General features: G+C 39.2%; 1 protein-coding gene across 3 annotated transcripts in view; it reads right to left on the reverse strand.

The window, feature by feature from the left end:
- Positions 1–15,395, reverse strand: part of LOC311049368 (uncharacterized protein) — a 16,946-nt gene extending 1,551 nt beyond the window's left edge. Inside the window, exons 1-17 of one of the 3 annotated variants that reach the window (XM_084062925.1) lie at positions 15,301–15,395; positions 12,574–13,203; positions 11,950–12,087; positions 11,367–11,499; positions 10,956–11,221; positions 8,405–8,487; positions 8,090–8,130; positions 5,605–5,745; positions 5,427–5,519; positions 4,939–4,968; positions 4,732–4,833; positions 4,072–4,233; positions 3,591–3,758; positions 3,381–3,458; positions 3,159–3,239; positions 2,034–2,126; positions 1–1,917 (exon numbers count right to left, since the gene is read on the reverse strand). The exon at positions 1–1,917 is cut by the window's left edge and continues 1,551 nt beyond it. In XM_084062925.1, the coding sequence (XP_083919051.1) occupies positions 1,444–1,917; positions 2,034–2,126; positions 3,159–3,239; positions 3,381–3,458; positions 3,591–3,758; positions 4,072–4,233; positions 4,732–4,833; positions 4,939–4,968; positions 5,427–5,519; positions 5,605–5,745; positions 8,090–8,130; positions 8,405–8,487; positions 10,956–11,221; positions 11,367–11,499; positions 11,950–12,087; positions 12,574–12,986 (2,496 nt within the window). In that variant the 5' untranslated portion in view covers positions 12,987–13,203; positions 15,301–15,395 and the 3' untranslated portion in view covers positions 1–1,443. Of the gene's footprint in view, positions 1,918–2,033; positions 2,127–3,158; positions 3,240–3,380; positions 3,459–3,590; positions 3,759–4,071; positions 4,234–4,731; positions 4,834–4,938; positions 4,969–5,426; positions 5,520–5,604; positions 5,746–8,089; positions 8,131–8,404; positions 8,488–10,955; positions 11,222–11,366; positions 11,500–11,949; positions 12,088–12,573; positions 13,204–14,205; positions 14,250–14,764; positions 15,278–15,300 lie in introns of those variants that run through there. The other 2 variants (XM_084062927.1, XM_084062926.1) reach the window with 2 other exon arrangements.
- Between the last annotated feature and the right edge of the window lie 261 nt (positions 15,396–15,656).

Genomic DNA, 15,656 nt, shown 5'->3' on the forward strand with positions numbered 1-15,656 from the left:
AACTAGCTAAAAGAGAGATAAGCAATTAGGTTGTTTAATGGACCCCATGGACACGCATGAATAGTGGGAATGGAAAATAAAAGCTTTAAAGAGGTATATCACTTTAAAACAAATCTGGGATTATTTTAATGTCTAATCTGGCTTGTGTGTGCACCCACAACATTTTGAATTGCTTGATTCAATATTTAGATATATGCTATCCATTTTTATCAGTCCCCTTCCTATTTAAACCCATCGTTTCAAACTCCATTTTAACCATGTTGGATTCAATGAAAACACCAGTCCTTTGGTGTCCGTTATTGTCCTGCTAATGCGTGAGGGGGGCCATTTATTTTATTTATTAATGTTTTCAATTTTTTTCATAAAAATATATATATTAAAAAAGTAATTGATGTATTGTATCACCTCTGTCAAAAAGAGAAAAAAACAACAAATTAAAACACTATAAATTATATATAACAAAACAAGTAATTGAAAAAACACAGTACCCTGACACATTAGAGGTACAATATCAATGAATCCAATATGGTTAAAATGGAGTTTGAAGTTAGTGGTTTATATAGGTATGGGGCGTGTTAGATAAAATGAATACCAAATATCTAAATATTGAATCAAGCAACTTAAAAACTGTCTCGGTTCACACAAAAGCCAGAGTAGATGTTAAAATGACCCCAGAAGTGTTTTAAAGTAAAATACTTCAAGGGAAAGGCAAGCTCAACTCGAGGACAGTCTTGATGTAGTCTTGAATAAACTGGGTGCAGATTCTTCATAATACGTAAACGGAAGAAACATCCGCGCTCTGTAGAAGTAATGTTGAAGATCCGCAGCAGTCAACCAAAAAAAAAAACTTGTTCAAGCACGCAGGCCTTCCTCTGCGATACTAGTTGCATACAAGCGGAAGTGACATATATAGCTCATGGACAATTAAAACCATACAGCTGTGTCTCATAATTAAATGACATTTATAATACAAAATACAAATATCTCTGAATACATTAGAATAAGTGTCATATGTTACATATGTATGCAACTAGTAACGCTGAGGAAGGCCTGCGTGCCGAAACGCGCCCGTCCATTTGTTTGGTTGACTGCTGCTGCGGATCTTCAACATTATCCAAAAAAAAGCCTCCTAAACTTCTACTGAGAGTGCAGATGTTTCTTCCTTTTAAAGTAAAATACTCCTTTAAGCCAGCGTAACAGAACGCAAAAATACACAGAAATGATAACGGAAAATTATAACATCATAAGTGCTTCTGGAAAGCCTTTGGTGAGTCACTAAATGATTCAATCATATTATTTCAGTGCAGAGGTAAATGTGTACATGTAATCCAGTTTGTGCATCCCCATCAAAATCTAGACTGAAGCGAGATCTGAGGACAATCAGACCCCATTGCGGTCAACGGGCTTTATGACGGTCCAACTCTGCTGAGGTTAACAGTTTGATTACCCACATAATGCTTTGCAGTTAACACAGCTCTCCGCATTCTTCTTAACCAGGAAGTCACATGTTGAAGCCCGCTCAAAAATTATTAGCCCCTTTTGGGATGGTTGGTCCGACAAGGGCAGGCCCTGGCACACCCTGTACTCCTCCAAGTCCAGTAGGAGATTCACCACCTCGGTTGCAGTGTTGACGTGTGTTGGGTGGTCATCATACAGAGGATGGGTGAAAAACAGCGGTTGCTTCTGGACAGTGACCTGATAGCAAAAGCCTGGGTCAATCAGCACCATGGTGTCAGTCATGCTGGACTGTTTGGCACACTGAATGAGCTGCAGTTGAGGCCCCTCCGCCAAGATGACGTACCAAAGATGGGGCAGCGCGCTAGCGCGCAATGCCTGCAGAAGCTCTAGGAGCTGGTCGTCCATTTGTGGTCCGCTCCCCGCCGGCATATCGTCAGCCAAGCTGAAGATCTGAGTGATCTGCGATGATTCAAAAGCGAGAAAAGTACACACCCAGAAATTCATTAGCCTCGTTTAACCAGTGAACTAATGCAAAAACGATCAAATGGAATAATCTACCATAGCATTGCACTTACTAGGGGTACCATGGGTTCCTCCAATTCTACAGAATTGTTTTCTGCAACTCTGTCAGTGTTCGATCGGTCTGCATCCCACCTGCTTAGCTGGTCCTGGGTTAATAAAGGTAAACTCACATGTAATGTTCTCAGCTATAATATATTTAAGTAATTCATTTTTTCCAACCTTTCAATGCCTGAAATTCATATTTGTCTTTTTAATATAGCCTGTAACTATCGTTTGCAGTCATTTACCTATTTGAAGTGCTAAAACACCCAAGTTTGTGGCCACTTGGGTACAACACATGGCTCCTGTTGAGACTATTGTCATGGCAGACACCTGAACAGTGTCTGTGGCAAGTTTGGTGTGAATTGGTGGCCCCTGGTGTTGACTATTGTTATGGCAGATGTCTGAACAGTGTTTGTTGTGCCAGGTTTGGTGTGGGTTGGAGCAACAAAAGGAACATCCGGACTTGCCTTGCAAGTTTGGATGTTCCGTTTGTGTGTGTTACCACACATTAGTATACGATACGACCCTCCTGCAAACTTTGGAAGGCAATCAGAATGGAATACTGAATGGTATATCACATGACATCAATAATGTGTAGCAATTAGAGTTTTGGACAAAATGTCTAGGAGCAGCAGCAACAAAAAAGGTTTTTAAGAAAATTCTAAAATGGTGGAAAATCTAGTTAGGTGGACGTGGTCTGTATGGGGAGTTGTGTCATGATCCAAAGAATCCAGGGGGAAATAAATCTTGATTGTAAGATCTACAGTTCAAGAGTCATAGGGCAAACGTAAAGCGGCCTGGTATATAAAAGAATATAACACAGAAAAAGTTAAAGTATCTTCCTTGGACTACTGGCAGCATGCACTAAAGGTTTGACACAATCAAGATTAACTCCGGACTCAACTACAAACACAAAAACATAATCTCTGCTCTTCCCGCTTTTTTCCCCCCTGCTTTTTGCCTGGCAGAGATTAAAACAAATACACCACATCAGATCCTGACCCGATCAAGCCAAAGGAATAATGAAAGGATGTGAGCCCAAACCACCAGTGTCAGGCTGGTCCCCACTGGGTTCAGACAGATTACAAACTCGACTCCCATGTTCAGAGGAGCATGCTCACAAGATCTTAACTTACTGATTGGGAGATGGCATTGTTGCTGATTTTGGAGACTCTGTTGGGGAGACCATTCCTCTGTCTGCTATCCAAATGGTTCACCTTATGAACAATAAAATGAAGTTGAAATTCCAATCTTCTATTGTGACAGATGTGGTGTATGAGGAGTATGTGTGTTATGTGTTCGGCAAGGGGGGGGTTACTGTACATGAATACGCTTGAGGTGAGCATTTCAAAACAAACCTGCATATTTGATTGGTGGTCAATGTAGTTCAGTTCTGAGTACTTGCTATTGCTGGAAGTTTCATAGCTCCAACTCATCTACAACAAGAACATGTGGAAACCATAATGAAGCCAATTAGATAGTTTATGTTAGTTCAATCTACAGCAAGGCAATCTGGGAAAGAAATAAAGTAAATAATCTTATGAGCATAGATTCTTCTCATTACTCACTGTTGGATGGTTACCGTCTTCATCCTCATTGTCAGTCCAGACCAGACCACCTATTCGACCTTTACTTTTCTTTGGGTTTGTCTTGCGACTGTAAGTGTACTGAGGTTTAGGCCTACCCATCATCATTATACGCTCTTCTTGCTGGCTGAAGCCGGGCAACAAGTGTCTCTGTCAAACATGAACATCTGTATGAGTGTATCTGGGAGTGTCATTAGGTTCTTTTTTAACCACTTAAAACCCTTTACTTTGTTTACCAGTCTATACTAGGCCCACTCCTTCTTCCCTCTATCCCAATTCTCTTCGCCAAAAATAGCTGATCTACAAGCTCACAATGCATCATGAACTTGTAGAGCCAGTATTTTCGCCAAATGTTCGTCCCAGAATGTCAAGGTTCATGTGGTTAAACAATCACATCACAAAGCTATGCCATCTTCAAATGTACAACTGAATTAGCACTTTCTGGGACCTGTACAACACCTACCATTGCCTGTCTCTGACATTGACGCAGACGACACTTCTGCCTCTTCTTATTGCTGCCTCCAAACTTGGGCTTGTCTATACAGAAATCACAAGTGCCACAGTCTTTCCTGCACAGGCAAGCGTTGCAAGTCCCACAGGCGCGCCGCTTCCGTTTCTTATGCCACTGAAACACACAGAGACAATTTATCCCCAAATAACATCGCTATACACCAATGAAGTGAAGGCATATGACCCCTAATCCTCTTTTTCGATGGCAACTTCATCTTTGTAGTTTGGACATTGCAATTACCTCTCTCAGTTGGGAGAAGGAGACAATGTACATCAAAATTATGGATCGCAACTTTATTGCCCTGAACTATGCACACTAGGGTTTTCCTTTCTCATTTATCTGCTAATGGCCCTGCTCACCAGTAAGATTTGAGCTGAGTAAACAATACCAAATAGACATTAGACGGTGGTTTCAGCTTTAATTCAAAGGTTATCATGTACTATTTGTATTTAACCTGTTCAAAAGTGGGACAAAAATATAATTGTTCACTGTTCAAATTATCCCACAGTACACATTCAGGGAACTCATTTTAGCATAATGTATGTCCCCACGCCACTTTTTCCCCTTTCTCTAGGCACTTGAAAAACTGTCAGTGAAGTCTTAAGGTCTCACATTATCATCGTCATCAGTTGAATCGTCGTCATCATCAAAATCGTCAAAAGGGTTCACCGGTTCATACAAATCCTCTGTATCGCTGTTTTGATAGCTTTCGTGCTGTGGGGAAAAACATTGATGAATGGGGAGAGTATACAGATATAAAAACAACGTCTTTTGATTTAAATAAAAAGGTGTTTGTTCTCCTTGAAACAAAACACTTACCTGTGGTGCTACAATTTCATTCTGTAAATTCTGTCAAATAAATCATACATTAAAAACGTTATTCAGGTGTAAATGTTTACAAGGTAGTCACTAATAACTAGGTCAATTTGCATTGCAATGGGCCACAGACACACAGTTTTATTAATTCTACTTTTATGTTGACATCTTACTTTCTTGGAAAAAGAAAAGTGCATGTTTTTGGTACAATTGCAGATAGCCTTTGATTGCCAAACATTCAAGCTAGATACCAAGCAGACATCTTAAATTAGGGATATCAAAGTATGCGGTCTTTTTCTGCCAGCTGCTTGATTTATACTCGTACGATGGTGTCGCTTGCTGCCAAGAGCTGATCAACAAGCTCTGGTTGGCAAGCGACACAATGAAATATAAATAAAGCTAAACTTGGATCCAATTACTCTGCTCATTGGAAAATGATAAATGAAATAAGAAGATACCTACAGTTTAAAGGATGACATCAATTTAATTACCTGAAAATTCATACTGTACTTGTATGTCTCTGGAACATCAATGAATGTATCAATGTGAGGACTCTCCTGTGGCTGGTTTCCCATCCCAGGGCTCTATTGTACCATAAAGCATACACAGGTTAACTTTTGAGAATGCAAGTAATCGTAACAAATAACTGCTGTTCCTCTTTCAGCCTACCTTGCGAATGGGACATATGCATTTACGTTTCCTACAAACGCGTTTTCGGGCTTCGGGACTCTCCATTCCATGCTTGCAGTTGGCACACTGCCCACAATTCATTGTGTTACGACAAGCCACACACTGCCCACAAGGAATCCACTGCAGAAGACAAAGAGGGGGAAAAACAGTCCCTGTGATTTAAATGTGATTAAAGGCAATGAATAACTTTAAGTTAACATCTTAATATAGACAATGACCCATCGAAATAGTGACCAACTGTGCCCTGTGGACTGAGATATTGCCAGCCTAGAGATCCATCCCATCCAGCAATTCTGTACTTAAGCAAATAATTAATGCTATGCATATCCTTAGCTGAAGGTACTCACGGATACTTGTTAAAATGGTACTGCTCTTGAATGGTCTAATTATAGAGGGATTAGATTAATACTACATCAGTTTGACAAGTTCTGTCTAGGCAGTCCATTTCAATGAAAATAATCTGAGAAGTTGGAACCATAAATGTGAGTGGTTCATACATACAAATTCATAGCCCAACCATCATTCATGACAAATTACAATTTAGGTGCTGCTGTTAAGTTGCATTTCTGGTTAAAACAAAAAGTTTGTTAAAAAGTTAAAGCTCTGTATTCTGATAGTAATCATTGCTATAGAATGTTTGTTCAGTAACAAGTTCAGTAGCAGGACAGACACAGCCATGGTATTGAGATACACAAACAGTTCTTTATTTCCAAGTAGCCATACTACACTTACTACATTGCTTGCCATGCTGTGGTACTAGATGAAGATACCGCATAGCTACCGAGGACATTATTGCAAGGGAGAGCAGATGTTATCTTCTGTATGGACAGTGAATGACTGATTTATCCTGTATGCATTGATAACCTCGATGTGCAACAAGTGCAGAGTCACACCTGGCCTGAGTCCAATTGCCTCAGGCCAGGTGTGACTGCTTAAATCAGCCATCGATCATCACACAGAAGTGTCTCCGCACATAGACATAAATAGGTAGATGACTCATTGGCCACTGGGCCGAACAATAACAGCATGAGTGAGTGACACCCACAATACCAGAGGGAGCGACAACGATCTGGTACAACCCAAATATAGAACAAACATGGGAAAGTTCTCATTCTACTAATCTGCCACCAAAATGTGGAATGCCCTGACACCATCCCTTAAGAAATATGGATCACTGGATTCTTTCAAAACAGGCCTGAAAAACATCTATCAGGAGACCACAAGGGGAGGTCAATGCAATTTTCCCATAGAAAGAAGGTGTCATTCACTACCGACATTTTCCTTTTAATTGTGTTATTTTTTTTATACTATGTTGATGAACTGAATACATAGGAACACAATGGAAACAAGTCAGCAGGACTTTTTTCTGTTATCCTTTTAGCTTTAATGTCTGACTGTACCTCGTGCCGTTTACATTTCTGTCTAATAAAGTCTTCAATCAATCAATGAACAATGATGCAGCTACGAAAATAAAATTTCAGGTGGGTCACCGATTTTATCCAATCAGTAGAGAGGACCCGTTTCACTTTCAGCTTACATTTTATATTGTTCCAGTTCTAATTTTGTCTGCACATTTTTTTCTTTCATCACTGCCATTTCACTTGTTTATCCTGTATGAGTTCTCTCTTCTGATTGGATCAAATTGATATCATGACCTGACCTTATTTTCTGTTTACTAAAGGGATGGAAATGTGGAGACCCCTGTTACTGAACGAACAAACACTATATAGCAATTATTACTATCAGAATACAGAGCTATTTTAGCCACTTTAAAGAAAATATCACACCACCTATAAAAAGAAAAAGGCAAAGCTGAAATGAATTCCATAAAAAATATTTTCAAAACATTATCTAAAGGCTGAAATACAAAACATCAACAGACAACTGATAAAAGTGGGGTTTACAAGCACTGCTGCTTGCCTGCTTCATGTGTGCAAGTGGGAAGTGGTTGAGTGGGAAGACGGTAGCAGAATGTTGAAGAACTTATGTTTTTAAATGGATCATGTAAGGACCATGCTGCTGTGGTCCGACATTGGTCTATTTTAGCCTTTACCTGTATCATTCGGAGTCATTTCGTCTTTCCTGCTGCATCTGTTTTAACTATTAATATTAAAGTATTATAATAATTATATTCTCTTCAGCAGGGAATGAGGATGGACAGGCAGCAGGAAGACAGAATCCAATTATGAGGATGCATTCTCAAATTCCGGCCCTAATCGCAGGGGACGACCATCATGTTGTGAAGACGGAGGTCCCCTCTAGTCTATAATGCAAATCAAATTTAGATGTGTGCATGCCTATGATTTGTCATCACTTTGTGCACGATGGCTTCATCAAGATCAGAAACGTCAGGCCTTGGAGAAGCCAAAACATCATCTGCAAACTGCATACAGCATGGAGCTGACATGAGTGACACTTAATTATTCATTCTAACATCACAAATAAAACCTAATGAGAGCATTACCTTTCTGAAACGAATCAGGGGGTGATCCCTCGGTTTCGAGGCTGTTTGAATCATCAAAAAAAGAAAGAAAAGGTTAGTCTAAAGAGCTAGTGTCTTTATACATATCTCTTCACTTTCACTTCATACTCCATACACTGCAGTCCAAAGGTCTGTTCCGAAAGATTAAATATTTGTTTTTTTTGTGTTGTCTGAATGATTTAATCTGGTTTCAAATATATCACCTGATCAAATATTTTGAATTACTCTTTGAAGGATGGTGAATACAACTTTTCGGTATTATGTGTATGTGTTTGTACTATACACTTATCGACATACCCCAACAACCCTGACACCAAGGCTTCTTTCGCTGTTTATCATACGTTGTCCCTACAAACGATATGCCACAATTGGAGCAGGTGCTGCAGAGAAAAGAAAATATGTGAGAGAAATGCATCCACGTGGCAAGATCGCAAATCAACTAATAGCACTTTACAGTAAGGGTACATTAAATAGCTTGAATGAATGCACCAGACCAGCGAACTTCTCAAACCTGCTGACGTCACATTACTTCAGCGTCACATTTCTTCCGTGCAGAATGTGGAAGGTCGGAGAAGATATGCTATAGTTTAAACAAAGATCTCGTTCTTAAAATCTACTTATCAAAACAATACCAACAGAGTATGGAAATGCTTATTGTAAATAAAATCAAAACAAATATTGGATAGAGATATCAAATAATATAAGCTAATTTAGGTCACATTCCATAGGTTTACACTTTACAGTGGGGAGCGTGTCTCCAAAAAGGGGCATGGCTTGGCAGTGATGTATTGCCGGTCTGGTGTATGCTCAAGTTCATGCATGGAAATGTATTACCTCATGGATTAATACTACATGAATAATCTGGAATGTACATCAGTTCACAGTACCTCATTCATGTCCTCATGAACAACAAATTAATTACATCATTAACTAAGATAAGTACATCACAATGAATGATGAATTATTAAGCATGATCACGATTTCCTTAGTTGTTCACAATTAAATGGACTACTGACCCAAAAACAACCCACCACAGCAACCGAGCTGTATGTATTCATGTAAGAAATAGCTATTATTATGTCATCATGTTTGTGGCCCTTGGCTTGAAATAAAGTGCTGAATTGTTCTTCCTTACAACTGTATGTATACCGTTATGTTAATGATTAAATCATTATCATTAACTAAGCATTAGATCAGGGGTGGGCAACCATGTCTTGAGGATTTGACTTTTTTGGTTGATTGCTGAACAATTTGAAAAAAAAAACAGACATCCAGTCATATCATCTGCTTTCCAATCAAACTCAGGCTTGCTGGGTTGAATGTGAAAGCCATAAGGGGAGTGGCACAGTGTAAATCAACACATTAATGGCCCTGACAGTATATCAATGGTCCAGGTGTGTTACCCATTTAGTACTAGGCTGCTATTACTTTAAAACCACCATACTTTAAAATAACAAGATGAGACAAAGACAGCAGTATTGACAATGAATTCGGATACATACGCCAAGAGACAAAAGAGATCATTTCCATGCAGAATAAAAAAACGTTGTCATCTAAAATGTATTTGTCTGCACAGCAAAGGCGAAGAAATTGAACTTGGAAAGACACTTCGTTACAAACCACAAATCCTTTGACAAGACTTTTCTAGCTGACAGTGAACTGACAGACTGAAGAGAAAAGTGAATGGACTGAAATCTCAACTGACTCAATTTACTTTAGAATTAATTCCAATGGTCTTCAAAGATAAATATTAAAACTCCCCATAGAGTATTTGTCCAACTCTCAGCCATGACAGCAACAGTACAAAAACAATTGACAAAATAATAACAATAATAATAATAATTTAAAACAAACTTCTGGTACGCATTCAGTACTTTAGTAGTTAGCCAAGTGTTTCCTTATTTTCAGGCTTGGCTTTGACCAAGAATTTTCTTTTCAGTGCATTTTCAGTTTTGCAACTGAAAGAATAAGAGCTGAGGACATTTTCCATCTGTTCATGGCTGTTACAACTTGTTTCCGTAAGAACCGACAGGCCAATAGATTCATCACTGCATTGAGCAAATAAAGCTCAGATTTGAATTGTTCCTTCACTACGATACGATAGTATTATTCACCAGCAGAGTATGAAGGATGGGATGGATGTTGCCAGGTTGTTGTGTGCTCCTATCTCCTGCGCTTTCTCACATGAAGGCTTTCAAGTCAAAGTACTGATCAACGGTGTCTGATGACCACCTTGCTGCCACTTTGAGAATTGTAACCAGCAGCGACAAACTTAAAATTCATGGACTGCTATTTCAAAGTGTCAACTCTTGCAGGGCTGACCCCCGCCCCCCTATAACAATTTAAGTCCAGTAAAACATGGTTGAATTCATTATGTTTTTGCAGGATGACACTGTAAACAAGCCGTTTGAGTACTGAGGAACTGTCTTCTATCTTACTTAATCTAAAACCAAGAAATCAAGATCAGCAGCCTGCAACCAAATTTGTGAGCTAGGCCCATTATGCTATTGTCTTAGCTTTTTTTCTTTTCATAACAAGGGGTCTTTTCCTTCATATTAGTCTATTCATGAAAGCAACAAGATTTGGGTTTAGGCTGCTTGATTTGATAGGCAAGCTACAGTATGAGAACGCTCTTGGACAGTATCAGCTGTGTGGGATCATGCATGAATCAATGGCATTTCATTTACCCATACCATAACGTGTTACCAGTGAATGCTTTGCAGCAACAATAGTCAAGTATCTGCTCATCTTCATTCTACAACCAGCTGCTGCTTGCCTAACACATGTAACCTATAGTATCATCTTCAGTGACAGTTTGAGAAATGGGAACTAAGGAGCGTTAACTCACAGAACGGTGTCCTCTGGGTCAACTAGCCCATTGATGAAGGGGAGCGGTTTTGATGAAGAGGCATAGGGGAGTTTAATTCTATCGTCCTTCACATCATCCTCATCTTTAACTCTGGTGTAGCCCAAGGGGTAGGGGCTCATCTGGTTGTACTGGGTTAATTTGGCACCTGGGTTGAGTCTGTGGAGGGAGTCGGGAGTGTCTGCCCCTTCTCCTCTGTCCAACCAGCTGGATTCTGAGGAGGAGTGGTCTAGAACCTCTCGTTTCCTCTAATTAAAGAGAAAGCAGGGGGAGAACGTGTATGGAACAAATGCTTTCAAAATGTACAGTTTTACAATTGAATACAGTTTCATTTATGTTTCGACAAGTGGCTCAAGCATAAATGTGGGTTAAATTGGCCAAATAGGTTAATACCTTCACTCTCTTCGGCGGCAGTTCACCACTGTTGAGGAACCTTCCTGATTTGAACTCAAATGTTGACAAATCAATACGGCCCTCCAATAATGTCATCAATTCCACACGGCTTCTCAATCTCTCACCGTGTGGACTGTATGGAGAGAAAAACTATTAAGAATGATGGCATAACGCAATCAAGCAAAAATAAACATCTCATGAATACTGATTGTAGAGCCCAAAATACAAATTTAAAATTATAAATATATAGTTATAAATATAAATATATCATCAATTGCGATTTGCCGGAGTGTACAATATTTTCATATAACCGCCAAACTTTAACGTTGTGGCATCTTCACAGTTCCAAATAAATGCACATAATGTTCTATATTAGCAGTTATTTAAGCTGGCATTAGCTTTAAGCTATCCTTAAAAACAACATGGATTCATTCATATAACTTTAAACCATTTCAACACATTGGTAATGAGACTCTGCGTTGTGCGTTATTCGATCCAATAACCACACGGCTCATTGTTGATTATCCCTGACATCAACTGGGCACTGAGACAGTAGACAGACTAGACACTAGACAGCATTTACCTGAGGTAATAAACGTCCTTGTGGCCAATACTAGTGCCTGAGCGACGAGTAACTTCTCTACGTTTCCAGCCTTCTCCAAGTGCCGGGCAGTCATCCCATCCCTCATCGGGTAGGGTTCTCCTACCACGGCTTATATTCCTAATAATTTTGGAAGTAACATATTCATGGTAAATAAAAAAGGCACTAGCGTGCTAGTCGTGCTCCCCTTCTCTGCCAAGGTCTCTCCATCTTTGAAAACCAAATACTATGTTTTCAAATACACAGAAATCAACCATGATAGCCAATTGGCCATGAGTGAGAACCAGGGCAGAGCAATAATTTGACATATTGTACAATCAAAAGCGGGTCTCAATGGCATGAATGTGTTAAGATCAGATGGAATGCAACCTCGATAATGAAAATTAAAGTCAAGTGTTTGTGATAGCAGGTGTTTCACTTCAATATGACAATCAGGAAAAACTAAACTGCCGCATTTACCCAGATAACAATACAACAAACAGGGACTCATTGAAAGCAAAAAACATCAACATCCAATTAACTAAACTGAAACCATACATTCTATGTTGTTGTACCAGTGCTACATATCCATAAAACAGTAAAATAAATAAAGCAGACGACACATACGTGAACAATTTTCTCTTCTTCCCACTCGCACCACTCTTTTCACTTTCTCCAGCCAGACTCTCTTCTTCTGGATCCTTTCTACTATAGTGGTGGTCAAAAGAAGCAAAAATCTGTGGCTCATCGTCTTCTTCAAGGGGCTCGAACCAGTCAACAGGAGGCTCGTCAGCAGCCGCATTAGCCCCCAGCTTAGTCTCTTCTGGGCATAATTCCATAGGAGATGGCGGGACAGTTCCCTTTACATCAAGACTGTCCAATGGCACAGAGGCAATGGCCGGAGCCACAGAGGGCTCCGGAGGCAATGCCACTTCTGGGACATTTTCCGATTCACTAATTTGTTTCTCTCCACTTTGCTCTGTGTTGTTGTCCTCGGGTCCTCTTTCAGAGAACAAATTCACAGGCTGTGCTTCATCCATTGTTCCACCTGTGCCTAGTCACAAAGGTCCCAACCTCTTTTCATAAAGCAAGTATTCTTCTATGATCAGGCTTACATGCCATTGAAAGTGGGACTTATTTACACTGTGCAAGACAAAAATGTACAGACAATAATGTACATACACTTGATGGCAGCCTCTAATTTGTAATACATTAGCTACCAGAGAGCTGTGGTTGATCAATTTCCCATGGCAGTACCTGAAACGAAAGGACAATGTTTAGAGTGATAAAGATTATGTCAAAGCTGGGTCAAGTAAACTTGCCCGGGGTGACCTATATGTTAAGACAGTGCTGTAAAGGTAAACCCTTTACATTAAACTAAAAACAGTGGATGAAATCCTACTGTTTAACATAAAGGTGTTGCTCAAAAACTTAAATGGACGATTGTCTAGTGTTGTTATGGTGTTTGCGTTATTTCAGATCTGGACATGAGTTGAGCAAGCAACATCAATAAATCAAGGCTGAAGGGGCTAAATATAACCTGATTTGGCATTTCATTGAGGCAGTGGTGGTAAAAGTACTCACATGTTTTACTGAAGTAAAAGTATCAATACTGCAGCAATATAGAAATACTCTGTTACAAGTAAAAGTCCGGAATTCAAAATGTACTTGAGTAAAAGTACAAAAGTATTGGCATCAAATTTGAAAATCACATTGTGAGCTTGCAGATATTTTCAAATGGCTGCAATGTATATAAGGCTGAAGTGGTTAATGTTTTGTAATAATAATCTAATCTAAGTAACTAGAAACTAAAGTTATGATATCATTGAAGTGTAAAAGTATAATATTTGCCTCTGATAATATGTAGTGGAGTAGAAGTAAAAGTACTGAAAATTGGAAACAATCCAGTAAAGTAAAGATACCTCAGAAGTGTACTTAAGTAAATATACTTAGTTACTTTACACCACTGAATACACGTTAACATCGTTCCAGATTTACCATGATATCAATGAATAATGTACAATACAAGCATGATAACATATTAACATCATGTCGCATGATCACATTAACGTTGTTATAACCGGCTAATGTTAGCCAGCTAACATCATGTCTTGTTATGCTTCACCGGTTAACTGTTGTTGATCACACGCTATTTTCCACATATCATGATCTGCATCAATGTATGGATGTGCAGTAACGTCCGTAACGTTTTGCATAGTATTAGTACATACTGTGTATTAACAGCAGCGTTAACATTACCTATAGATCGAACCCTACGGCGAGCATAGCATAGCATAGCAGCATAGCATCAGTGTTGCCAGGTTTGGCGAGAGAAACAAGGAACCCCAGGTCTATGAAAACAAGCCGAAAATAAGCGATTTGAAAATTGCCGATTCTTTTATTCTTATTTTGGAAATAGACTATCTACAAGCTCACAGCACGATGCGGCGCGCCGTGAGCTTGTAGATCTGTCAATTTTGGAACATTTTAAAACATTTTAACAACACAAATTAAATATTGTATGGGGCATAACATGCTTTCATGAAAATGTTTGAGAACCACTGGTTTAAACAACATTAGGAAACAAGCCCAAGCAACTACACTTCAGAAGCAAGCCCCCCCAAAAAAACGCAAACTGCAACAACTACCAATATTTTACAAGCAACTTCACAGAAAAATAAGTCGCTTATAATAAGCCAACATGGCAACACTACATAGCATAGCATTAGCATGGATTAGCCAGACAGCTAACGTTATTTTCAAGTTTATTGTAATGGTTCGCATTAGAATGAGACCATCATCATAAACAGTTAATTACCTTTTAAAAGCAACCTGAACTGCTGCTATAGATCTTTCAACACAACATCATCACCACCACCATGTACCACCTGACTTTAAATAAACCCATTCTTTCTTTATTAAAGAAGAACAGAACAGAAGCAGAACACATACAAACATATACAGCACATTACAAACACCATCTAAACAAAGTAAACACAGAAGAAAAAACTAAAAGACGGGAATCCTTATGAAAATGCACAGAATAAATAAACAATTACTGCATAGACCAAAACAAAACAAGAAAAAACAAACAAATAGGAATTAGACTTGGGGGGAAAAGGGCCATCAATCAAAACAACAAACTTCCCACAAATCGTTCTTCCTATTTTTACTATACTAAATTGGTGCATGTGTGATGAGCAACATAATTTGAAATATGTGTTGTAAACCAAAAAGGATTAACTTATTTATCCACTAGTTACAATGGATGTGATATTTAGCCATACAAATGATCATTTAAATCACGTGCGAAGTGTATCGTTTTAAACGATCCAATATGAAAACATCATTTACCTTAATAATGAGTGATATGAATGTTTGATCCAGGCAGCGAGCGACGACGTCTCCAGAGAGCTGATAGAATGAAGAGGCGGAAACTTGAGTCGCCCTCTGGCGGATCCTGCAGGTTCCTACTGTCTGCCACCTGCTGAAACGGAGTGTGTAGTGTGTGTGTGTGTGTGTGTGTGTGTGTGTGTGTGTGTGTGTGTGTGTGTGTGTGTGTGTGTGTGTGTGTGTGTGTGTGTGTGTGTGTGTGTGTAGCACAGTCTATGGCAGTGGTTCTTCAACAGGGGGTCCTCAGAGTTACTACAGGGGGTCCGCCAAATCTTTGTGTGATATGATTTTTTTGTTTTTACCTTAACCACTTGAAC

The sequence above is a fragment of the Gymnoscopelus microlampas genome (genome assembly GCF_963454915.1).
Source record: "Gymnoscopelus microlampas genome assembly, chromosome: 7".
Lineage (NCBI taxonomy): Eukaryota > Metazoa > Chordata > Actinopteri > Myctophiformes > Myctophidae > Gymnoscopelus > Gymnoscopelus microlampas.